Source organism: Heloderma suspectum, chromosome 4 (assembly GCF_057233095.1).
Source record: "Heloderma suspectum isolate Gila_16-S chromosome 4, 16-S_ref, whole genome shotgun sequence".
Taxonomy (NCBI): Eukaryota; Metazoa; Chordata; class Lepidosauria; order Squamata; family Helodermatidae; genus Heloderma; species Heloderma suspectum.
The window spans coordinates 102,991,783-103,018,295 of NC_139461.1; the positions used below are offsets into that span (position 1 = coordinate 102,991,783).

General features: G+C 46.5%; 1 protein-coding gene across 1 annotated transcript in view; it reads left to right on the top strand.

Moving 5' to 3' along the window:
• Nucleotides 1–336: 336 nt before the first annotated feature.
• Nucleotides 337–26,513, top strand: part of PRL (prolactin) — a 34,758-nt gene continuing 8,581 nt past the window's right edge. Inside the window, exons 1-2 of the mRNA XM_084848118.1 lie at nt 337–471; nt 25,174–25,355. Coding sequence (XP_084704244.1) covers nt 453–471; nt 25,174–25,355 — 201 coding nt within the window. The 5' untranslated portion in view covers nt 337–452. The remainder of the gene's footprint in view (nt 472–25,173; nt 25,356–26,513) is intronic.

Below are 26,513 nucleotides of genomic sequence, written 5' to 3' on the forward strand. Positions count from 1 at the left end.
TTTCCCATTCCCCAAAGAGATTTTTTATTATTATTTGTTCATTCATTCGTCCGTTTAGCCTTTGGGTAGATGACTTGCAAACCCTTAACAATCTCTTTTTAGCTTGCACTATGTGCTACTGCACACTCTGTTGGAAACAACCCATCTAGTCACCAGCAAGCTCCAAGCATGACTTCATCCTTCAGAACAAATTGCTGTGAAAAGGGCTACACAGGAAGGAGGACTATAGGTCTATTTTTAAACACACTGCCTGTCTCATAGCTCAAAACAGTGGTAAGGAAAGTTCAGTCCTTCAGGGCCTCTCAGTGCATCCTCTCCCCCTTTTGGCTGGGCCTCCAGAAGGCAATTCCTCTGTCAGGAGAGGGAGAAAGAGACAGCGAGAAATAGCGGGGAGTAGACAGGCTCCATTTATACTCAGTGGCCATAATCCAACAGAGAGTGAGACATGCCTAATGCCACTGATTTCAGCAGGTTTGTGTGTATTTCTTCTCTTGGATTGGGGAATTCAAACATGCAGGTGCTTACGTTGCACAGTTTTACGTTGCACAACTGTGCTATCTCAATGCACAATTGAAGGGTGGTGTGGGGCTGCTTGTTTAAATTCACCCTCACGTTTTAAAAAAAGTTACCCCAACTTCTATGCTTCTCTCATTCCGAACATAGGTCTTCTATACCAATGGTCATTTGATGTTAATTTTTTATAGAAGTCACACACAACAGAATTAGTTTGGAAAACATTAAACATTTCCAACAAGTTCTTTGAGTGGGTGGCTGGGGGAGGGGGGGTAATTACTCAAAAGACTGATTGTTAGCTGGATAAATGGCTCACAAAAGGACTTCCAATGTTGTCTCTGCAGAAGTGATGTTTTGGAGCCAGGAGCAATGCTTCGAATGAGTTGCATTCTTTAAAGTCAGGCAGCTGGCAGCTGCTTGTTAAGAAGCTTTAGCTCTTATGGGTATCTTAGTATGAGAATCCCAAACACACACCCACCCACACACACACACACACACACACCAGTAGTATGGCAGACATTACAAAGTACTGTCCAAAAAGCATATTGTTATGGCAGGTATGAGGAACCAGTTTTAGGTGGGGGCCAAATTGCCCTCCGTGTGGCCCTTAATGGGCTGGATGTCATCAGTGGATGACGCCACCCACACTGACATCATCACTCCACACCAACCCATTTTACCTTTCCCCATGCTGAGAGAGACATAGAGTTCTGTGCCTCTCTCAGCACAGAGAAAGGAGCTCGGATGGTGCTGGGAGGAAAAATCCAAGGAGGCTCCGCAGGCTGGGTGAGGAACCTCCACAGGCCTGAGTCCCTGCCTTCATGGAACTTGCGTTGTCCCCATATGGGTGGTGTACAGATTCAGCTGGAGCTGAGAAGAACAGCCGCTCCTCCCCCTACGTGCCAGGTTCCCAGCCTGGGGCGGTGCACAGCGCACAAACAGACTCCCAATGCCAGCAGAGTCCCCTGCCATCCAAATCCCAGCTGTTATCTCCCATCTGAGAGCAGTGATAACAGCAGGAGGGGAGCAGTGTGCTGGGAACCCCCACGGCTTGCTCCAATATCAGATCAGGTAACAGCAGGGATTCCTCCAGGGGGAATTCTTCCAGGAGGCAGGACAGAGAAGCCAAGCCACGCTCCCTGGAGGCGGCCAGACGGGGAACCTCCAAAGGCCAGAGGTTCCCCTCCCATGGTATATGGTATTATGCCTACATACTCTGTTTTCTACATGGTGCAAGCCTTCTAGTTGATCCCAACAAAATGCAACTGAACTATCTAACCAATTAATCCATTTTAAACACTCTTTCTTGTGTAACATGAAAGGGGGGATGACTCTTAAGATGGTGCAGGTTTTATAAATACTTGTATTATATGTAAATAGCTTTTAATCTCCATATACTGTATTTTTAATGTTTTTAATCTTTATAAATGATTAAATGAAAAGAGAGCTTTGGCTATTGGGCGGTATAGAAATGTAATAAATAATAATAGTATATTTAATCAATTAGAACTTATACAATTCATTGACTAAGGGCGCGAGCCTATGAGGACAGTCGGCAGCCTCCAACTTGGAGGCTGCCAAGTATCCAGTGCAAGGTGGGCGGGTAGTAGAGGCAATCTTCACCTCTGAGCTCCAGCCTCTCTGCATTTCTGCTAGATGGGTGATTTTACCCATCTAGCAGTGGTGCCTCAGAGGGGGAAGGAAGGAGGCTGGGGCGGCCACACAAAATAGTGTCCTGCAGCTGCCCGGGTCTGTTCCCCTCCCCTGGGAATGCCCCCTTTCCCCCATCTCCGCACCCCGTTTTCCGAGTGTGGACAGGTAGCCAGCACGATTCTCTCTGTGCTGGGTACGAGGGGGAGGGGAGTACGGTTTCCTCCGAGGTCAGAGTCCTGTCTCCAACCTAGGAGCCAGGAAACCAAACAATTCTATGCCCCCCCCAGATACTGTCTGTTGTTGTTGTTCAGTCGTTAAGTCGTGTCCGACTCTTCGTGACCCCATGGACCATAGCACGCCAGGCCTTCCTGTCCTGCACTCTCTCCCGGAGCGTGCTCAAGTCCATATTCATTGCATCCGTGATGCTATCTAGCCATCTCATCCTCTGCCGTCCCCTTCTCCTTTTGCCCTCAGTCTTTCCCAGCATCAGGGTCTTTTCCAGGGAGTTTTCTCTTCGCGTTAGGTGGCCAAAATATTGGAGCTTCAGTTTCAGTATCTGTCCTTCCAATGAGCACTCAGGGTTGATTTCCTTTAGGATGGACTGATTTGACCTCCTTGCAGTCCAGGGGACTCGTAAGAGTCTTCTCCAGCACCACAGTTCGAAAGCATCAATTCTTCGACGCTCAGCCTTCCTTATAGTCCAGCTCTCACAGCCATACATTACTACTGGGAAAACCATAGCTTTGATTAGACGGACCTTTGTCGGCAAGGTGATGTCTCTGCTTCTGACTATGCTGTCTAGGTTTGCCATAGCTTTCCTCCCAAGGAGCAAGCGTCTTTTAATTTCATGGCTACAGTCACCGTCTGCTGTGATCTTGGAGCCCAAGAAAATAAAATCTGACAGCGCTTCCATTTCTTCCCCTTCTATATGCCAGGAAGTGATGGGGCCAGATGCCATGAGCTTCGTTTTTTTCATGTTGAGTTTCAAACCAGCTTTTGCACTCTCCTCTTTCACCCTCAACAAGAGGCTCTTTAGATCTTCTTCACTTTCTGCCATTAGGGTGGTATCATCTGCGTATCTGAGGTTGTTGATAATTCTCCCGGCAATCTTAATTCCGACCTGTGATTCATCCAACCCGGCATTTATCATGATGTACTCTGCATATAAGTTAAATAATAGTGCAAGGCTCTTTGTATCTTTTGTATCTTTGTATAGGGGGCATCAAATTGCTCTCTAAGAGTGCAGTCCTATGCATGTTTAGACAGAAAAATGTCCTACAACTCCCAGCATTCCTGAACCAGCAGGGGATTGCACTCTAAGAGAACAATCCAATGCTCCCTGGAAGGCTGGTCGAGGGGATGTTGGATGCAGCAGACCTCCTTTTCTACCCACAGAGCAGGAGGTCCACCCACAGAGGTCCTCCCTGGGCAGCAGTGAAAAGCTCCAACACTAATTTAAACTACTTATATACTGCTTGATATCATATCTCTCAGTGGTTTACATAAAAAATACATAAAATACAATATAAAAGCCAATATAAAATAATAAAAACATTAAAGAAACAATAAAACAGAACAGAGCAATTATGCATCAGGGAAAACCTGAATAAATAGTGCATCTTCAAGAGGCATTTCAGTTTGCCACAGCTTCTGCCTCTTGGACCATATGTGGGAGAGCATTCCAGAGGGTGGGTGCCACTACCGAGAAGTCCGACTTATGTGTTGTTGGTCGTGGGACAACCAACAAGGCCAACTCAGAAGATTTCTACTATGGCTGCCATGGGGTCAAAAACATGACAGTTTGAGGGCATGTTGGGGGTTGCCAAGGATCCAATAGGATCCTATGCTCTCAACATGCCCCCAAATGGATCTAGAACCTCAGCTAGCCCAAGGGCTGACTTAGTGCATTCCCTCCCTTTTAAAACAATGCGAGGAGGAAGGAAAAAACCATGTCTAGCCTCATTCCCTGGCCACTGAGCAGCAGCAGAACTCTGGATATAGCAGTAGTTCAGCTGCAGATTTCACTCAGCCTAGCACAGGATTGATCTGTGATGTTTCTTTAACTGGGTGGGAGCCCGATATACTACACAGACGATACAAAGAGCCTTGCACTATTTCACTTAGGAAAGGAAGATCAGGACTGATCTCTTTGCCTATGAAACTGTACAGGAGTTCACCACTACACAAGATTTAAAAATGAGAATTTGCTGACGTGTTGTTTGGGCAAGGGCTTCCCAAGGGTTTGGAAAATGTTTTCAAACATTTTCAGTGAGCTTTTTGAAAAGATATTTCATGTGTGTATATGGTGATACATATTGCAACAATGGCACTGTGATAAGGAAGGGGGATTAAACAAGATTTCAAAACTAAACATAGTTAATGGTCTGAGTTCTTTGAAAGGGTTTGAGGTGGTGGAGAGTAGGATCCTTAGGGATCTAAGAGTCTGCGTGGAAAAAATCAGTTCCAGACAGCCGACTGATACTTAAAGGAGATACAAATGCCTATGCTTAATGGTGGCTTTGCACCAATCCATCCACATGTACCCAGTAACCCCAGCTGAAAGCAGTAAACAGGTTTCTGATTTTTATTGGGAATAATATTGGTGGTGCTATTGAATTTCCTTTATGGTATCATGCTTTAACATTGAAAACTTGCTTATCCAAATTCTCAGCAGAAAAAATATGACATGTATTAAGAAGGTTGTGAAGGTGAACAACCCCTGGTTTGATGAGATGCAAATACATTCATTAGAGCAGTAGCTGAAGAAGATGGCACCGATTATTTAATGAATTTTTAAATTCAAAACTGTTAAGCAGCAATCTCTTTAATATAATTGACCTTTAAAACAGTAGCTAGCTCTGGGTTATGCTTTTGCTAAAAGGACATTGTAGATTCTATTATTCCTCTGTCTCCTTCAGTGTGAATGTGGAAACATTGCTTTAGATAGCAATTAGAGGTTTCCAAACTGGGCATCCTCCAGATGTTTTGCATTACAACTCCCATCATCTCCATCCACTGGGGAGTAAAATGATGGGACTTGTAGTTCAACATGAGGGCACTAGGTTGGGTGCTATAAAGGAAGCTTTTGCCATCTTGCTGGAAGACCTTAGAGGGGAGGTGAGACGGGCTTCCCTCGAAAGGGAGTTCTAGGGCTTAGGCACAACTAACCAAAGGATCAGGAAAAACCAAACCACATTATGCCATGCCACCACTAGAGGATTCCTCTGCAGAGAAGAACCAAGAGGCCTCAGTAATTTATGATGCCCAGGATCTACCCATGCCAACAGTTCAGGAGGAGCCTGGGCCCTCGGGGGAGACTGCCGAGGGTCCACACACACACCCCAGGAAGAAGGGAGCTCCGCCTCAGAAGCAGAGGTGGAATGACCACTGAAACCTTGCAAGCAATGACACCTGAAGAGGCAGGCTCAAGTCCTTATGCTCAGGAGCAGAACACAATTACAGCAAAGGACTCCTCATGAGTAAACAGCTCCTCCTCACAAGGAGAACTTCTACCAGAAGCTTCTAATGAGCCACAGCTGAATGTGGGCTTCTGGCAGTGCCTCCTGCTTAAAAGCCACACTTCTAGGCTAGGAGAGCTGCTGGAATGTCTCTTCATCAGCTCTAGGCCTGTTATACCTTGCCCTTATCTTCCTAGTGTTGCCTCTGTCAGGGGGCCCTAGCTGGCCTCTTTCAGTCTACTCCAGTAGCCAACTCCAGACACAGACAAAGGATTCTTTTCAAGGCTTTATTCCCTTTACAACTTAATAACTCTATCACCAGCGACTACGGTATGAACAGCAGAGTAACCTATGAAACAGTTGGAAACAGTTGGTCCCCGTTTGAATGAGGATCACTTGCAGACCCTGAACTTATGGTCTAGGGAGAGTCCCTCCCCTTTTCCCTTGGGTCCTCTGGACGCGACCGTTGCTTGCGCGCCAAACGGGTGCCACGCCTCCTTTCCACACCCTCCATAGCTCGTCGCTCTTTGCGTCTGCGTCGAGCATCCAGCCAGCCCTCCTCCCACGCTCTTTCACTCCCAGGACCGCTATCTATGTCTGGAATGCTGGCAGGAGGAATCTCTGCCAGCTGCAGGGCCTGGGAGGGATGAGCGCGCTCCTCTCCCACGGACGGCTGTTCCTTCTCAGAATCATAACTGCTCTGAGGTTCTATGGGCTCAGTGTCCACCCTGACATCATCCCCGCTCTCAAGAGGCCCCCCCCCGGGCTTGTGGGGGTACAGCTGGTGGAAACACCTCAGCAGCAATGGAGCATGTACATATTTCGTGGGTTCCCAGGATCGCTCATCTGGCCCGTACCCCTTCCATTCCACCAGATATTGCAGGCGTCCATGAGAAAGGCAGGAATCCATTATCTCTGTGACCTCAAACTCCTCCTCCCCCTCCACCAGCACTGGCGGTGGGGGGGTGGAGCCAGTCGAATGATGAGGGTCCCAGAAAGCAGGGGGGACAGCAAGGACCGATGAAAAATAGGATGGATCTTCATGGAGGGGGGGAGAGCCAGGCGAAAAGCAACAGGGTTAATCTGGGCAGTAATCTGGAAAGGCCCCGTGTGACGAGGCGTGAGCTTCCTTGCGGGCGAGTGAGAGGGAAGGTAGTGGGTGGACAACCAAACCCAGTCTCCCGGTTGCAGAGACAGACCTGGCTGGCACTGTTGGTCTGCAGAGGCCTTGTAGGCTGTCTTGGCTTGCTCGAGGGAGACCCATAAGAGGTGGTGTACCACTCTCAACTCCTCTAAAAAGTCATGGGCCGCTGGCACCGAAGAGGGAGCTACGGTGGACGGGAAAGCCTTGGGGTGGTAACCAAAATTGGCAAAAAATGGAGTTTGGTGGGTGGAAGCATGGCAGGCATTGTTATAAGCAAATTCTGCGAGAGGCAGCAAGAAAAACCAGTCATCTTGCTGGTAATTGACATAACAGCACAAATATTGCTCCAGAGTCGCATTGGTGCGCTCAGTTTGACCGTCCATCTGTGGATGGTGGGTGGAGGAAAGATGGAGCATCACATGGAGAAGCCCAAGTAGCTCCCTCCAGAAATGGGCAGTGAATTGGGGCCCCCTATCCGAAATGAGACCCTCGGGCCATCCGTGGAGCCGGAAAACATGCGCCAAAAACAGCTCTACCATCTCCCTGGCTGTGGGCAACCCAGAGCAGGGGATGAAGTGGGCCATCTTAGAAAACAAATCCACCACCACCAGAATGGTGGTCTTACCGTGTGAGGGAGGCAAGTCAGTGATGAAGTCAAGGGAGAGCAGTTTCCAAGGTCCTGAGGGGGTAGGCAGGGGGTGAAGCAAGCCTGTGGGCTTGCCTGAGGGGGCCTTTGCCCGCTGGCAGGTTGGGCAGGAGGAGACATAGGACTTGATGTCCCGACACACATGAGGCCACCAAAAATCCTGCATCATTCCATGCAGGGTCTTGGCAACGCCAAAATGCCCAGCTGTGAGGGAGTCGTGGCACTGATGGAGGACTTTCTCACGGAGGGGTCTTGAAGGCACATAGACCCAGCCAGAATGGTAAAGCAGGCCACCTCGCAAAGAGAAGGGGGTAGGGTGGGGGTGGAAAGAGGCTAGCCCCAATTCCTCCACCTTTGTGCGAACAAAAGCATCCTGAGCCTGTGCAGAGTGAAGGAGCTCCTCCCAAGAGTGAGGCACCGCAGCTGCCGCCAGGCTCTGGGGGGGAAGCATCAGAGGGGGGGGATTTCCCTCACCCCCTGGCTGGAGGTCCGGCTTACGAGAAAGAGCATCCGCTTGTAGGTTGTCGGAGGCCTTCACATGGCAAATCTTAAGGTGGAACCGGGGGGAAAAAAGCGACCACCTAATCTGCCTCTGGTTAAAGCACGGGGTGTCTGAAGATGTTCAAGGTTGCGATGGTCAGTTCTAACTTCGACTGGGTGCTGTGCCCCCTCTAGAAGATGATGCCAGGTCTCCAAAGCGGACCTGATGGCCAACAGTTCCTTCTCCCAGATGGTATAATTCCTCTCAGACATGTTCAGCTTCCTGGAGTGGTAGGTGCAGGGTTGCAACCCGCTGCCCGCCCGATCTGGTTGAAAAAGCACCACCCCCACCGCAAAGTCAGAGGCATCAGTTTTCACTACAAAAGCTCTCCTCGGGTCGAGATGTAACAGGATCGGCTCAGAACTGAAAAGCCTCTTAAGTTCCTTGAAAGCCTGTTGGGCAGATGCCGTCCAATGAAAAGGAGATTTCCTGCCCTTAAGGAGGTCTGTGAGAGGAGAAGTCAGCTCAGCAAAGCTGGGCAGGAACTTTCTGTAAAAATTAGCAAAACCCAGAAAACGTTGCAAGTCCTTCTTGGTAGATGGAGCCTCCCAGGAGAGGACAGCCTGGACCTTTCCAGGATCCATCCTGATACCGTCAGCTGAGATAATGTAGCCAAGAAAGTCCAAAGAGGTTAGGTCAAACGCACATTTCTCCAGCTTGGCAGACAGATGGTTCTTGCGGAGGCGCTGGAGGATGGTGGAAACATGATGCTGATGGGCATGGGGGTCCTCAGAAAATATAAGTAAATCATCGAGATATACAATGAGGAAAGTCCAAATAGTCCCGGAAGATGGCATTCATAAAACGCGAAAACGGGGGGGCGGGGGCAGGCGAGCCCAAATGGCATCACTAGGTATTCATACGCTCCGTACCGGGTTCCGAAAGAGGTCTTCCACTCATCCCTCTCCCGGATGCGATTCAGATTGTAGGTGCCACGCAGGTCCAACTTTGTGAAAATCTTGGCTCGCCCCAGGTGTTCCAGCATCTCAGGTATGAGGGGGAGGGGGTACTTGTCAGGGATAGAGACCGAATTGAGGGCTCTATAGTCGTGCACTGGGTGGAGTTCTCCAGATCGTTTGGCAACAAAAAAAGGTAGGGGCAGGCAGGGGAGGAGGAAGGGCGAATGAAGCCACGTTTGAGATTTGTGTCCAAAAACTCGCGCAAAGCTCAAAGTTCCGGCTCCGACATCGAATACAGCCGGCCAAGTGGGGATGGTCGTCCCTGGAATGAGGTTAATGGCACAGTCAAAAGGTCGGTGCGGGGGGGAGCTGGTCAGCCTCCTTCTTGTCAAAAACATCCTGAAAAGCCGCATACTTCTCTGGGAGGATGACGGTAGCCGAAGAACTGCCAGAAACAGAAGAGGAGGGAGAGGAAAGGGTTAACACCTGGACTGGGACAGGTGCCTCCTCCAGGAGGCAATGCTCCCGGCAGTAGGGAGACGCAAACTCCACCTGCTGAAGCTCCCAAGAAATCTGAGGATTATGCTTAGAGAGCCAGGAAATACCCAGCACGATTGGGTATAGGGGAACCTTGGCCAAGGGAAACTGAATCTGCTCAACGTGGGACTGGGCGTGCAGAGTGAGTGGAATTGTAATACGGGTCACTGTGCCCGAAGAGAGAGAACGCCCATTGATGGTCTCCACTGCCAAGGGGGCAGGCAGGAAGGGGCAGGGTAGGAATCTTGTGGAAGAGAGCCAACGTTTCATCCATAAAACTAGTCGTAGCTCCAGAGTCCACTAAAGCCATGGCTTCCACCCCACCCCACCCCACCCCACCCCACCGGGAGGAGCGTAGTTGAACCAGCAATAGCAGATGGGAGAGTGGGGTGGGGGTTGCGGAAGGCACCCACTCGGTGGGGAACCGACCCTCACACTGGAGGCCCCCAACAGGCTTGGGGGGCAGTCTAGTCAGGCCTGGGGACGAGGAGGAGGAGGAGGGGGAAGGAGAGGAGGGGGAGGCAGAGGAGCTGCAGATCTAACGTGGTAGGTCTTGGCGAAATGGCCCAGTTTTCCACAACGAGAGCAGCAGCGCTCAGCTCGCCGGCGCTCAAGCTCCTCTGGCGGCAGTGGGGCTCGGGTAGCTCCCAGCTGCATCAGGGTCTCCTCCGCCCCCACCGCAGGGGCAGGGGATGGAGGAGGAGGCAGGAAACATGGGGGAATGGGAGGAGGAGGGAAATCTCGGCCCCCAGCGCCCCGCCGGGTCTGCCGGCACCTTTCCAGCCGACTATCTATCTGGAGGCAGGTCTGGATGAGGTCCTCCAAAGTCGGCGGGCTGAGCGTGCGCGCCAACTCATCCAAGATCTCGTTGTTTAAACCGTCCAAAAACTGAGCCACCAGCACGGCATCATTCCACTGTAAATCCTGCATCAGCAAGCAAAAAGTTGTCGCATAGCTGGAAACTGAGTCCTTGCCCTGCCTGAGGCAGCGAATCTCCCGAGAAGTTGTCTGCGTACGCAGGGGGTCACTGAAAAAACGAGCCATCGCTGTCATTTAACCTTGATAGTTCCCGAGCAGGGGGTCATTAGCGAGAAGAAGTCCCTAAGCCCATTTAGCGGCCACTCTGGAAAGTAGGTTAATAATGAAGCCCACACGAACCTGTTCCATCAGGAAATCTTCAGGTCGAAGGAGCATGTACAGCTCTGAATGGGCCCTGAAAATCTGAAAAAGTCCCTTCCCCCCAGAAAACTTCTCTGGCAAGGCCACCGGGCACTTGCGGCGGGGGGAATCGGAGGTGGCGGGGGTTGAACAGCAGCTTGTAGATTCTGCATGGCAGCTGTCAGTTGAGCCATTTGATTACGGAGAATCTGGTTCTCTTGCGCCAGAGCCTGCACCGTCGGGTCTCTGGCACCCTCCATTTGGCAGTAGGAGGAGAGCAACAGAGAGAGAGAGAAAAAGAGGAACGGGGACCAAGCTGTCAGGGGGCCCTAGCCGGCCTCTTTCAGTCTACTCCAGTAGCCAACTCCAGACACAGAGAAAGGATTCTTTTCAAGGCTTTATTCCCTTTACAACTTAATAACTCTATCACCAGCGACTAAGCAAGGAACAGCAGAGTAACCTATGCCCCAGGTTGGAAACAGTTGGTCCCTGTTTGAACGAGAATCACTTGCAGACCCTGAACTTATAGTCTAGGCAGAGTCCCTCCCCTTTTCCCTTGGGTCCTCTGGACGCGACCATTGCTTGCGTGCTAGACGGGCGCTACGCCTCCTTTCCGCACCCTCCATTGCTCGTTGCTCTTTGCGTCTGTGTCGAGCATCCAGCCAGCCCTCCTCCTGCACTCTTTCACTCCCAGGACCTCTAGCTATGTCTGGAATGCCAGCAGGAGGAATCTCTGCCAGCTGCAGGGCCTGGGAGGGATGACTGCGGTCCTCTCCCACGGACGGCTGTTCCTCCTCAGAATCATAACTGCTCTGAGGTTCCATGGGCTCAGTGTCCACCCTGACAGCCTCTGCCTGAACTCTGTACATAACCTGCTCTGCCTTTGACCACTGTTCTTGCTAAATTCTTGGCTGGCACTGTGCTTTGAGAACTTGCTGGCTTTGACCTTGGACCGACTTGACTTTGCTTATTGCCTGCTCCTTGACTGAACTGGACTTTGTGGGTTTCCACTTCAGACCATTAGGCAGAGTGAGGTGGCCACCTCAGGCAGCAGATGCTGAGGTGCAGTGCTAAGGTGTTGGATGACACAGTTGTGTGTGCCATGGGGCTTGCCCTGCAGCCCACCCCCCAAGCTAGCCTGCCATCCTCAAGTGCGTGGTGGGTGCTATCTTGTCTCCAATGTTGAAGTAAAATTCAACTGCCACTCTGGCTGGCTTTTCTACATGGAATGGAGGGAGGGCGCCATCTTTTTGTTGCCTCAAGCAGCAAAATGTCTGGGGCCAGTCTTGCTTATCCTGGCTAGTAAGGAAGTGGTGGCTGCAGGTGGCTGCAGGTCCCCAACGTAACCTTGGTGGCTGCAGGTCCCCAACGTAACCTTCAGGGCTTGAACTTCTTTGACTGGAAGAGTTCCCAACCAACTGGGGCCTAGCAAGTACTGCAATGCTAGCGAAATACTTCACTGGCATTCTGTGCTGACTTAAATAGTTGAAGCCTCTGCTTCTAGTTTAGGAATTTGGACCTGCTCCTCCTTTGTAGTAAATGCAAAAGCTGTTGCAGTTTGTGGAATTCCAAGCATCTATGTCAGCTTTGGCAACCACAAGGAAACACTTGGTCACAGCACTTCCCTCTAGACTCTCCTTTGTGTTCTATCAGGGCCAACATCAGACAGACAGATTACTTTTAATGTTACTGCTACCATGTATTAGTATCTATTTTCGACTTTTACTTTTCACCTTGCTAATTTACCTATTTTGCTTGCAGTGTAGTCCATGGTGCACAGTTAAGTACCTAAGAGTAAACACAGTAAATCTGACAGTTTTCCACCTTAAAAAACAAATAAAAGCCAGCACAACACTGTTTTTCCTTATGCTTTTATCTGACTTATAACGTCAGCCTCTGTGTAGAGCAACTAAGGATGGATCTACACTTAACGACTTTTTTCGCTTTCAATGAGGTTTCACCACCTGCCTTTCACACTACTCAGTACCCGCCCCAAATTGGAACTGGAATTTTCCACTTCTGTGCTCCCGCTTTCAATACCCAAATATCCCAGTACTTCCCCTTAATGTGCTCTGATTTTCCGCCTTCACTACCGTATCCGGTCGTAGTCCCCTCCCCCGCCTGTCCATATGCGGCGGTGTTTGTATTTCTCTCCTGTGCAATCACAGATCTCGATGGCCCCATGTCTTCTTCTGGCTACTGATTGCATAGCTTCATCAGCAGCCCCCATTTCCTCAGCAACAAGCAAAGGGCTGGATGTGCGTGCACTTGTCTGATCTCGGAAGCTAAGTGGGGTCGGCCCTGGTCAGTAGTTGGATGGGTGACGCCTGGGAATCAGGCTTCCTGCACTGAGGACGGGGTTATTCTATCCCTTCAAATGAGATTAAGTTTTACCCCCTCCTATCCCCCGCTCCGGATGTGTTTTTTTTAATTAAGGCATTATCCTCGCAGAATTGGGGCTTCTCCGCAATGTTTTTTTTTTCTAATTCAGGCATGATCTTCGAAGATTTGAAGTTGGGAAGCTTGTGAAATATTATTTACCAGCACACGCATACACACACACACACACACACACACACAGAAGATATCAAGCTACTACTCGCTCCCACCATTCATTTTTTATGGAAGTCACAAATCTCAGAGATTATGGTGAGCAATTAGAATGGAAGAAGCAGACATGACACAGCTCAAGTTGTTTTAGATAAAAGCAGAGAAAAAGTCTATATACTATATACCAGTTCAAATTCTAGTTATATTTCTTATAGATTACAGGTAAGGTTCTTTTAAGACTAGTTCCTGTTCTTCACCCAGTTCAAATTGTTTTGTATTTTTTAAGGTATTTGGGAAGGCAGCCTTATTGACAAAGTAAACCAACAATGAATAAAAGACAGAAAGGCATAGATGATCTATCCCATGACAAGAATTTACATGAAGGTGAACTGTTTCTGAGGGCATGAATGGTAAAAGATTTGGTGTTAGAGCCAACTTATTATAGCAAACAAGCTGACAGCTGAAGCACTGCCACACTTCCACACAGCACATGTGCTTAACCACTGTGCTATACATAGGGATGTCAGAGAATTCCACAACGGACCTCGGGGCCCCCCAGAATCCGTCGTGGAATGAAGCCCCCGCCCCCCCAACCCACGAAAGGTGCGCAAAATGGAGCACCTACCTGCACCCATCCGCACTGCTTTGCGATTGGCGGCCATCCTGCGGCCGCCATTCGCTTCGTCTTCATAGCCGTGATAGGCTACGTAAATACTTACATAGCTATCACGGCTAATGCAGGGACGCCATTTGCGTCCCTGCGGAGGCCGTGATAGGCTACGTAAGTATTTACATAGCCTATCACAGCAGGGGGGGGGGGAACCCAGCGTATGCAAATGGCAGCGGCTACCGCCATTTGCATATGCTGAGGTTTTTCCCCCTGCCGTGATAGGCTACGTAAATATTTACGTAGCCTATCACGGCTCAATACAGGGACGCAAATGGTGGCGGCTACGACAGCCACCATTTGCGTCCCTGCAGGGCTGCCCAGCGGCTGGATGTCTGGCTGCAGGTGGCCGGAGCCGGCCGGTGGCTCCACAGCTTGGCCATGGAGCGGAGCCAGCTGGGCGAGATTCCGGGAGGGAGGACCGGATTGCCTCCCCGCCCCCGTCGAGGATTCTGGGGGGAGGGATGGAGCGCCTCCCCCCCACCGTGGATTGCCCGGCGCAGAGCCAGGTAGGTGTTTCGTACATCCCTAGCTATACAAGCTCCCATGCATTCCATGCCAGAACATGTTCTCGGCATCTCTCTGCAACTCTCTCCCAAGCCACTAAAGCCCCCAATTGCGGATACTGCACATTTTGCTGAAGATCACCTTCTCTCCTTCAGTCAGAAACTGGTCCGCCACATCTTCCTGAGCTAGCCATTCCCCCAGTCACATAGATGCTTACCTGTGAGGAGCTCCAGCATGGCTAGGAAAGCATTTAAATGACTGAAACACATCAGTCAGGGCTAGTATTTTTCCCACCCTCATGGGAACAGCACCATACCAAGAAGGACGCCAATTGAATGGGAAAGACCTTCACAGCTGGGCCACACGTACATGGCTGAATCATTTCATTACTCTCACAGCCACATTGCATCTGTTTACAGATAAATGGCCAGGATGACGCCCAAAGGGCACCAGACTCACTTCAAATCCAGTTGTTCAGATTGATTTAAGACAGGGTGCAGAACTTCTTTCAGCTGGAGAGCTGAATTCCATTTCGGATTAGTTTTTAGGGGCCGAATTCTAGTGGTGGGTGTGGCTGAAGGCAAAAGGGGCAGGAAAAATACCAACAGATTGTGGCTGGAGCATGCTGGGAGCTGTAAGACTTTTTCTGTCTAAACATGCATAGGATTATGCCCTAAAGCTCCTACTGCCTTAGGATGGGGATTTCAACCTTTTTTGAATGGGGAAAAATTAGCACAAAAGCTAGAAAACCATGGTGGTTGGGGGAAAGGGGGTGTGGCCAGAGGAAGTGGGCATGGCCTTCTGAGGGCCCCTGGGCTGAGGTTCTGCACCTTTGCTTTAAGATATGCCACTTCCATCCCCCCAGTCTGATTAAGGATCTTTGCCAATAAGTTTGTCCCCATTTTACAGGCCTGGATCAGGCAGCTGAGTTCTCTTGTGCTTCCTAGAGAATTCCCATTTTTAATGGGTGGGACTGTGAGTGAGACCTTCTTCTTACCATTGGCAGTACATTAAACAATCATTTCAAGTGACCTGAGTGAACTAAAAAAAACCCCAACATTTTGAATTGAAAGCTTTGTGCATGTGTGTATTTATTCATGACTGCATCTATTGATAATGAGTGGGAGGATTATTATTTTTATAAACAGGAGTGATGCTGGCACAATATTATGTTAATGTATAATTAAAATACTTGGAACCCAATATAGTGAAAGATAATTGTGGCTAAGTTCCATTGCGTAAGCAAGTTGCAATCAACTTTTTCATTGTTTTCAATGGGACTTAGTGCTTTGCCTTAATTCATGTACTCGTTTAAAAAAAAATACTCTGTATGCACCATCCGTTTTGGAAAGCCAGTCTGAAAAAAAGAGTTTTTTATGGCCCTTCAGCAAAGAGAGGGGAGGAAACAAGAGATTCACCTGTGCCAGTACTGAGCATCTAGATCCTTTAATTGTGCAGCAATGTATAGATTCAGGTTCTTAAACAGTGAAAACATGTGAGCCAGCCAGTGTGGTGTAGTGGTTAGAGTGTAGGACTGGGTCTCGGGAGATCTGGGTTCTAGTCCCCACTTGGCCATAAAACTCACAGGGTGACTTTGGGCCAGTCACTGACTCTTAGCCTAACCTACCTCACAGGGTTCTTGTGAGGATAAAATGGAGAGGTGGAGGAGAAGAATTGTGCATGCCACCTTGGGCTCCTTGGAGGAAAAGATGAGATATAAATGTAACAAACAAACAAAGTTCCCAAACAGTGTACATAAAATCTGAGAATTAATTAAAAGCAACGATTGCTTTCATGTGATTCACAATTTGTGGTTGGTAGAATCCATTTCATTTTCAGTTAATGTGTAAATTCCCCAAAGTCCCCATGAGAAGGACACCTGATTTTCAGAATACATTTTCTCTGCGTTGGCTCCAAGGCCCAGGGCATCCATCTGCTGGAATTCTCTGCTTTAAGCCATCAGCAAAACCATGGATTTCAGCCCAGATCTAAGCACTGGTGCGACTCTGTTCAGGATGATCCTCTTTGATTAAGGGTGCTTTCAGATGGAGTGCTTCTACTGGATATGAATTAGAAGGCCTTGTGCCATCTCTTTCTCCTAAATGGGCTTTCTGAGTTAAGAAAGAAGATGGGAAAAGTGGTAGCAAAACAAAGACAATGTCATCTGGTCCCCCAATAAATGAGGCAAAGTGATGATGCAGTAAAAGCTCCATCTAGAGGCACCCTCATCCAGCCTTCTTATAAGCAACAGTGGTGTTCTGGTTGCCCCTTCTCAAAAGGATACGATAGACCTGAGGAAGGTGCAGAAAGTGCAATCAAAATAAATCAGGGGTTTGGCCACATTTCTCATGGTGAAAGGGCATTCAGGGCTCTTTTGTTGTTGTTCAGTCGTTCAGTCGTGTCCGACTCTTCGTGACCCCATGGACCATAGCACGCCAGGCCTTCCTGTCCTGCGCTCTCTCCTGGAGCGTGCTCAAGTTCATATTCATTGCATCCGTGATGCTATCTAGCCATCTCATCCTCTGCCGTCCCCTTCTCCTTTTGCCTTCAGTCTTTCCCAGCATCAGGGTCTTTTCCAGGGAGTTTTCTCTTCGCATTAGGTGGCCAAAATATTGGAGCTTCAGCTTCATTATCTGTCCTTCCAATGAGCACTCAGGGTTGATTTCCTTTAGGATGGACTGATTTGACCTGCTTGCAGTCCAGGGGACTCGTAAGAGTCTTCTCCAGCACCACAGTTCGAAAGCATCAATTCTTCGGCGCTCAGCCTTCCTTATAGTCCAGCTCTCACAGCCATACATTACAACTGGGAAAACCATAGCTTTGATTAGACGGACCTTTGTCGGCAAGGTGATGTCTCTGCTTCTTACTATGCTGTCTAGGTTTGCCATAGCTTTCCTCCCAAGGAGCAAGCGCCTTTTAATTTCATGGCTACAGTCACCGTCTGTGGTGATCTTGGAGCCCAAGAAAGTAAAATCTGTCACTGCTTCCATTTCTTCCCCTTCTATATGCCAGGAAGTGATAGGGCCAGATGACATGATCTTAGTTTTTTTAATGTTGAGTTTCAAACCAGCTTTTGCACTCTCCTCTTTCACCCTCAACAAGAGGCTCTCGAGATCCTCTTCGCTTTCTGCCATTAGGGTGGTATCGTCTGCATATCGGAGGTTGTTGATAATTCTCCCGGCAATCTTAATTCCAACCTCTGATTCATCCAACCCGGCGTTTCTCATGATGTACTCTGCATATAAGTTAAATAAGCAGGGTGACAATATGCAGCCTTGTCGTACTCCTTTCCCAATTTTGAACCAATCGGTTGTTCCATCTCTGGTTCTTACTGTTGCTTCTTGACCCTCGTACAGGTTTCTCAGGAGACAGGTAAGGTGGTCTGGTACTCCCATCACTTTAAGAATTTGCCACAGTTTGTTGTGATCCACACAATCAAAGGCTTTAGCGTAGTCAATGAAGCAGAAATAGACATTGTTCTGGAATTCTCTTGCTTTCTCCATGATGCAGCGAATGTTGGCGATTTGATCTCTAGTTCCTCTGCCTCTTCGAAACCCAGCTTGTACTTCCGGTAGTTCTCGGTTCGCATACTGCTGAAGCCTAGCTTGTAGGATTTTGAGCATCACCTTGCTGGCATGTGAAATGAGCGCAATTGTGCGGTAGTTTGAACACTCTTTGGCGTTGCCCTTCTTTGGAATTGGAATGTAAACTGACCTTTTCCAGTCTTGTGGCCACTGTTGAGTGTTCCAGATTTGTTGGCATATTGAATGCAGCACTTTAACAGCATCATCTTTTAGGATTTTAAATAGCTCAGCTGGAATACTGTCATCTCCGCTAGCTTTGTTGTTACTAATGCTTCCTAAGGCCCACTTGACTTCACTCTCTAGGATGTCCGGCTCAGGTTCAGTGACCGCACTATCATGGCTATCAGGGACATTCAGATCTTTCCTGTATAGTTCTTCTGTGTATTCTTGCCACCTCTTCTTAATCTCATCTGCTTCTGTTAGGTCCCTGCCTTCTTTGTCCTTTATCATGCCCGTCTTTGCACAAAACGTTCCCTTGAGATCTCCAATTTTCTTGAAGAGATCTCTAGTCTTTCCCATTCTGTTGTTTTCCTCGATTTCTTTGCATTGTTCATTGAAGAAGGCCTTCTTGTCTCTCCTTGCTATTCTCTGGAACTCTGCATTCAGTTGGGTATATCTTCCCCTTTCTCCCTTGCTTTTCGCTTCCCTTCTTTCATGAGCTACTTGTAAAGCCTCATCAGACAGCCACTTGGCTTTCTTGCATTTCTTTTTCTGTGGGACGGATTGAGTTGCTGCCTCCTGAACAATGTTACGGACCTCCGTCCATAGTTCCTCAGGCACTCTGTCTATCAGGTCTAATCCCTGAAATCTATTCCTCACCTCCACTGTATATTCATCAGGGATATGATTTAGGTCATACCTGAACGGTTTAGTGGTTTTCCCGACGTTCTTCAATTTAAGCCGAAATTTTGCAAGAAGCAGCTCATGATCTGAGCCACAGTCAGCTCCAGGTCTTGTTTTTACTGACTGTATGGAGCTTCTCCATCTTTGGCTGCAAAGGACATAATCGATCTGATTTCGATATTGACCATCTGGTGACGTCCATGTGTAGAGTCGCCTCTTGTGCTGTTGGAAAAGAGTGTTTGCTATGATCAGCATGTTCTCTTGGCAAAACTCTATTAGCTTTTGTCCTGCTTCATTTTGTACACCAAGGCCATGCCTGCCTGTTATCCCGGTGATTTCTTGACTTCCTACTTTAGCATTCCAATCCCCTATGATGAAGAGGACATCTTTTTTTGGTGTTAGTTCTAGAAGGTGTTGTAGGTCTTCATAGAACCGATCAACCTCAGCTTCTTCGGCCTCAGTGGTTGGGGCATAGACTTGAATTACTGTGATGTTGAATGGTTTGCCTTGGATTCGTACTGAGATCATTCTATCATTTTTAAGATTGTACCCCAGTACTGCTTTTCCCACCCTTTTGTTGACTATGAGTGCTACTCCATTTCTTCTCAGGGATTCTTGCCCACAATAGTAGATATGATGGTCACCTGAATTAAATTCGCCCATGCCTGTCCATTTTAGTTCGCTGATTCCCAAGATGTCGATGTTCAATCTTGCCATCTCATGTTTGACCACCTCCAGCTTACCTTGATTCATTGATCTGACATTCCAGGTTCCTAAACAATATTGTTCTTTACAGCATCGGATTTTCTTTTCACCGCCAGACACATCCACAGCTGAGTGTCCTTTCGGCTTTGGCCCAGCCGCTTCACTCTTTCTGGCGCTACTTGGAAATACCCTCTGCTCTTTCCCAGTAGCATATTGGACACCTTCCGACCTGAGGGGCTCATCTTCCGGCGTCATCTCTTTTAGCCTTGTGATACGTTCCATGGGGTTTTCTTGGCAAGAATACTGGAGTGGGTTGCCATTTCCTTCTCCAGTGGACCACATTTTGTCAGAACTCTCTGCCATGACCTGTCCGTCTTGGGTGGCCCTGCACGGCATAGCTTATGGCTTCACTGAGTTACGCAAGCCCCTTCGCCACAACAGGGCTCTTTAGTGGATTAAAAAAGATGAAGGAGGGAGACATGATAGAAATTTATAAAACTGTGCATTGAATGGAGAATGTATCGAGTGAGGGATCTCTCTCTCTCTCTCTCTCTCTCTCTCATATATAACTAGTACTTGGAGCCACCCAATGAAATTTATTAGCAATAGGTTCAGGCCCAGCAAAAGAAAGTACTTCTTCACACAATACATAATTTATTTATGGACTTTGCTGTCACAAGATGTGGTGACAGACACTGGCTTGGGTGGCTTTAAATGGGAATTAGACAAATGCATGGAGGACGAGGCTATCAAAGGCAAGTAGCCATGATGGCTACAAGGGGCCTCCAGTTTTGAGGCAGTATGACACGAAGTGCCAGTTGCTGGGAAGCAACAGTGGAGAGGGACTGCTGCATTTATACCATTCGTGGACTTCTTGGAGGAACATCTGGCTAGCCTCTGGGGAAAAGAGCTGCAAAAGCTGCACCTTGACCAGGATGCTGGCAAAGGTGCAGCTTTTGTCTGATCCAGCAGAGCACTTCTTCTTCTTCTTCTCATCATCATCATCATCATCATCAATTGGTTAACTAGAATTCAATAAATATGTGCACAAAACCTACACGTGTTATATCTGTAGATGTGTATGCTTTATTGGTCTTATTGACTCTGTTTTTAGTCAATATGCCCTTGCTCACTCACAGTCCCACCACAGATGTAGCCTTCCATTCTAGGGTTTACCGTAAATGCATCACTTCCTTGTCCCATAAGCTTTTGTCTTCATCTTCAGCTCTCCACTTACACAAACAGTTATGAAATAACTAAGTTCTCAGGGTTCCATGCGTGTCTAGTGAGTAGGTTTCGGTGAGAATATTCATTACATTATCTGAAGTTTGGAAAATTCATTAAAATTATTCCTTATTCATTTAATTTCTAAAGCTCTTCCATAATTATTGGTACCTGTACATGAAGGGTGCAGGAAGGGGAGGGGAAAAGGACTTCTACACCTAAATAAACCTGTCAACTAAATACAAAAATGGTCAGATATTAGAGCATCAGATGTTTTATTTGTCCACCATAACATACAACACAATTCATTTCACGAGGTCATACTCCAGGGCGCTATTCCTAGGACTTGGCAAATGAGCCATCCCAAATGCTCTGGCCTGCTCTTGTGCCTTTAACAGCAGCTGGAAGTAAAACAAAAATCAGTCGCTTTCAGAAAAAGGGGGTTACAATCCAGACACAGTGCTTACCAGCACATCTGGTATAATATTGAACTGGTTTTTCACTCTATTCTTTAAAAGATCTAGGGCTTTCATCAAACAGGTGCCAAAGCGTAGAGGAGGAGAGGGCAACTTGTGACCCTCCAAATGTTTTAGCCTACAACTCATCATGTCTCACTTTGGCTAGACTTGCTACAACTGATGGGAGTTGCAGTCCAACAACATCTGGAGAGCCACACATTCCCCACCGCTTTGGCATCTGTTTGATGATATTTTAGAAAATAGAGCAAGGAGACCTCATTTGATGTGTTTGCTTCTGGTATGAAAATGTCTAGGAACAGTATTTCAATCCAATAATTTGGTCTAAATATGAATTTACTTTTTTCAGCAGGTTTGTATATGCTGAACTACTCTTCTGAATTATCCAAGCCATGTCACAAGCTGGCCTGATTCAACCACTTTCCTAGGAATTTTTAGGAAGTTTTCAACTATCGATCAAAACTGGTTCAACGTATGCAAATCTAATAGAGAACTCAAGCAGTATTGACTTCAACCTGTCTCCCACTCACCCCAATTAAAACAAAGTACTGGGAATCCATCCTAATCCCCACTAACTCAATGATGACATTTACACATTTGTAACTCTGCACAAGATTTATTTAGTTGACAAACAAGAACACCCAGACCATGGAACATTGGTGTCCTGAGGTCCTGGTGACACTTCCCCTCCCCATCAAGAGGCAGATTGCCCTGCTGTGCACCAGCTGCAGTTTTGCAACAGACTTCAAGGGCAACCTCCTGCAGAGATCATTACAGTTATGGAGACCAAAAGCTCAAAGACACGAATGATGGTTCCAAGGTGTGATTGTGGGAGAAAAGACTATGGCCTTCTCACCACACAGATCTGATGAAAAAGGCATCATCCTTTGCATGACCTGGGTTCCTGGTGAGTCCAGGCACATCCACCCAAGACTTTGAATGTCAGAGACTATGGAAGGTAGACACCAATAGCAAGTGGCTCTGAATGGCCTTTTTAACCTGAATCTCATCTTTACCCTTTCTGCCTTACTTTTGGATTCACTAAAATCCTTTACTTTACTAAGCTCACCCACACTAATATCACAACTATATCCAGAATCTCCATAAAAATCCAGACTGAGAGTTAGATGAATAGGACAGCTAGTGCCCTAACACAAGTACACCTGGAACTATCTGGATACAGGTGATTCCTTACTTCACATTTCCTTCTAGTCTTTCAGCTATCACATACAAATAATAATATTTTCCCCTAAATATTTTTTTCTCTTATTTTTAAAAACACTATAAAGAGAGAAACTTCTGCTGATGTGTTAATCTCATAATACAATAAACACCTCTCAAGGTTTGGCCCAACATGTGGAATGGTTATCCAATAAAAATCAAAAATTACTATCAAATTTAAGTTCTGTTTTCTTTCCCTTTCTTTATTAAAGCCTTAAACTTCACTGTTCAGTGCACAGTATACTATTCTTTAAAGATATTTTGAAAGAATATCCTTTGGTTCTCTCCTTCATAGATATTCCTAAATTCACAATATCTAATTTTCTTATTGTTGTAATCACTTCTTTAAAATGAGGTGAATTGAGGAAGATCAAGATCACTTATAATTTACAGGATTTTTAAAGCAGAAAAATCTACCGGTTCTTGTAACCAACTTAATTAATCAGGATCCTTCCTGGAGCCCACAAACTCTTGCTGAATATGAATAGGATAATAAGGTCCATTTGATGTTTGTAATTATGAACTTTAATCTCAGTGGCAGGCAAGGTGACCTGCTACATTTATGCAGGATGGGCACTAGAGTGTATATAAAGCTAGAACCTAAAGGTGACAAGAGCAGGAACTTCCGTCTTCTGTTTGATAAAGCAAGTCAGTGGAGATAGTTCTACCATGACCAACAAAAAAGCTTCTTTAAAAGGTATGTCAATTGTTACTTGTTCCACTGGACTTCTTCTCATTTAGATTAAGAGAAAAAAATAAACTGAATAACAAGAGCCACAGAAGCAGCATGGATAAGTACATCATAAATAGCTTTGCTACCTCTATGAGGGAAATATATTATTGGGAATAGAAACATATGGGGAAATCTACCTGGACATTTTGCACATGCACAATATCACATTGTGTCCTTACACCAGAGAATGACTTGGTGGATCTTGTCCCAGGTTCTCACACAATACCCAGTGTATTTTGCACTAAAGAGAGTATCACCGGTTTTCAGTTCTTATAGGCAACTTCACATTAAAAATAGAATTGTTATAATTTTGTTTTTCATGGAATTTAATAGGACATAATGTGCCATTATTACTTCAGCTTCCTTCAACCTAATATCTGTTTGCACCAGGCACAATCTAACCTAGTTAATAGTGTGATCCTACACATGTCTTCTCAGAAGTAAGCTTAATAGAACTTAATGGGACTTATTCCAAGATAAATATGTAAAGAATTATAGCTCAACAGCTCAATCCGATGCATGCTTACTCAAACATCACATTGTGTTCAATGGATTGGATGCATTTTACAGACTCAGTAGTATCTAAGCTGATACTACCACTTATATAAATTACAGTGCGCAAGCCTAGGTAACCTCTAGTGCAATGCTAATAGCATTTCTCAGAAAACCCATCATACCAGCAAACACAATTGGCGTTGTGCTAGAGATCACTTCTGCATCATATGCTAATAATAGTGTCGACTTGACTACTACTCTAAGGGCGCAATCCTATGCATGTTTAGACAGAAAGAAGTCCTACACCTCCCAGCATGCCCCAGTCAGCCATCCTTGCTGAGGCATCCTGGGAGGTGTAGGACTTCTTTCTGTCTAAACATGCATAGGATCACGCCCTTAGTCTGTAAAATGCCTCCTTGGTTGCACCTCAATAGCGCTCTCCTATGCACGTTTACTCTGTAAGTTCCACAGTGTTCAATGGGATTTACTCGTATGTAAGTGTACATACTGTTGCAGCTTTAGAATTGCAACCTGTGTGTCTTTGCATTACGCTCAGCACCATCTCCCACCTCTTTCTTTTTCTTTTTTACTTAAAATAAATATTTTTAAAGAATTCTGGTGAACTCCAAAGCTTGCTCACTACTTTGCAACTTTTTAATTGGTACCAATAATGGTATTGTGCTGCTGTTTGGACATAACTGTGCAGTGGACTGTGGCCAATCAATCCTGACCTCGTAGCCAGGAAACCGCACTTCCTTCCCCCTCATAGCCTGTGTGGAGAGAAACACGCCAGCTACTTCTCCATTTTCACAAGTGGCGCATGGAGACAGGGGAAAGGGGGTGTTCCTGGGGGCAGGGAGGGGAGGAGGCTGAGGAGGCTCCCCTCCCCCTCCCTGAAGTCTCTGCTAGATGGGCAAAATCACCCATCTAGCTAAAATGCAGCCTCTCGCTCCGCAGTGGATACTCGTACGCCTCCAGCTTCAGGGGCTTACAAGCACCCAGGGCACAACCCATAGGACTGCACCCTTAGTTACTGAATTTCATAAGCCTGTTACCTGCTGCACTTCTCTTGTATAGTTGAAGGATATGGAACAATTTAAAAGCAGTGTGTATGTTCATCAGGTATTAACTTCAAAGATTTTCTAATGCAGGAAAAAAATCTGCTCTCTCAAAGCATTCAGAAGCCCATTTGAAAGAATTAAGACATGCTACATTTTTTTTGTAGGCACTTAAGAGTTACACATGTAGAAGAGTTTAAACAGCACAGCTGCTGAAAAATTGCAGATGGAATCCCAAGACAATCAAAATCTTGAGAGTGACCTAGCCACCCACCTTCAAATTTAATTTAAACACCATATGTTCATAGACAAGGAAGCCACCCTTGGGAAAAAGTAGAAAGGAAAAGGGCTCAACCTATTTTTCCACACTCTTACATTTATGCAAATATAATTATATGTCTATATTTACATGGCAAAATAGTTGATTTCCTCACATATGGTTGTTTAATGAAGTCAAGCAAGCTTTAAAGTAAGAGACCACAGAATGCAGAATACCGTTTTCCCTTTCTTTTGAATTGCTTTGCTTTCTGGACACTTGCTTTTATTTTTTTACCTGAACAGGTGTATTGCTGGCCATCCTGCTGATGACTAATATGTTCCTGTCAAGGAACTGTGTAACCTCTTTGCCTATCTGTCCCAGTGGAACTGACAGTTGCCAGGTCTCCCTCGGGGATCTTTTTGACCGTGCTGTCAAACTTTCACACTACATCCACTCCCTTTCTGCTGAAATGTTCAATGAATTTGTAAGTAGTCAAGCCCTTCACAGAACACACCTTTCTATAGAATGTACTCCAATTGAAAGAGGACATAAAGAAATTGCAAGTCTTACAGGAAAGAAATTTGGGGGCAAATTATAGACACCACTGTTATTAGTGGTAGCCATTTCTTCTGCTTCAGTTTCAGGATAGGGAATAGCACAAGTATAGTATTAAGTAAGTAAGTAAGTTGTTGTTGTTGTTAATCTGGAAAGCAAAACTGCATATGACTGCCTTGAATGTAAGCTGTCAATAGGTTGTATCCCTAAATTGTACTCAAGCACAGAAGATTGTTATTGAAATTGGTATAAAGGTGCTCAAACTATTTGTGTATCAGTCATCAGATCCCTATAAATAAATTATTTATAAACTTTATATATTAAGTCTCAATTAACAATCTTTAATTTTTCTAAAACAGCATTAAATATTGAGAAGACAGCAACACAAAATTCCTAGGTGGATTTTGAGAAGGAACGTTCAGCAAGGCATTCTATTTAAAGCCTCGAGTTGAAATTGGGGCGGGGGGAGAGAAAAAGGACCTCCAGAATATCAGATGAACACACATCTCAGCAGTGAAACATACACAGAGACCAACACGCGCACACACGCACACACACACACCCCTCTTAAGCCACAGGTTTCGGCAGTGGGAGAGGGGCAGATCTTCAGGTCCCAGGGTATTGAAGTAGTCCCTCATCTCACAAAAGCTCCCCCGGCCGCCCCACCTTATGAATCACAACACCAACAGGTGGAGTGTGTGAAGGAAAACACTGCCATCTATACATCAAAGACGTTTAAAGTAACAAAGAAAAAAGGGAGCAAATGAAAGTAACAAAGAGTGTTCTGAGTGGAATGCTTTGTAGGAGAAAAGTAATAGAAAGACACATGCAGTAGAGTTGCTTTGGAGTTTGGCAGAGAGAAAAGTTTCATCCCACACTACTTGCTGCGATCATAGGCAAGAAACCACTTTATAAAACTGAGCAGTTCATATTTATAAGCAAATTGTGGTGAAACCTGATTCCCCAAAGTGATTTCTTTCCACAGTACAGTCTAAAGCAAATTACATGTGAATCAGTCATAGAGGTACATGTAATATGGCTCTGATACAAAATTAATGCCCTGCATAACTCAGGGATAAAGTTCACA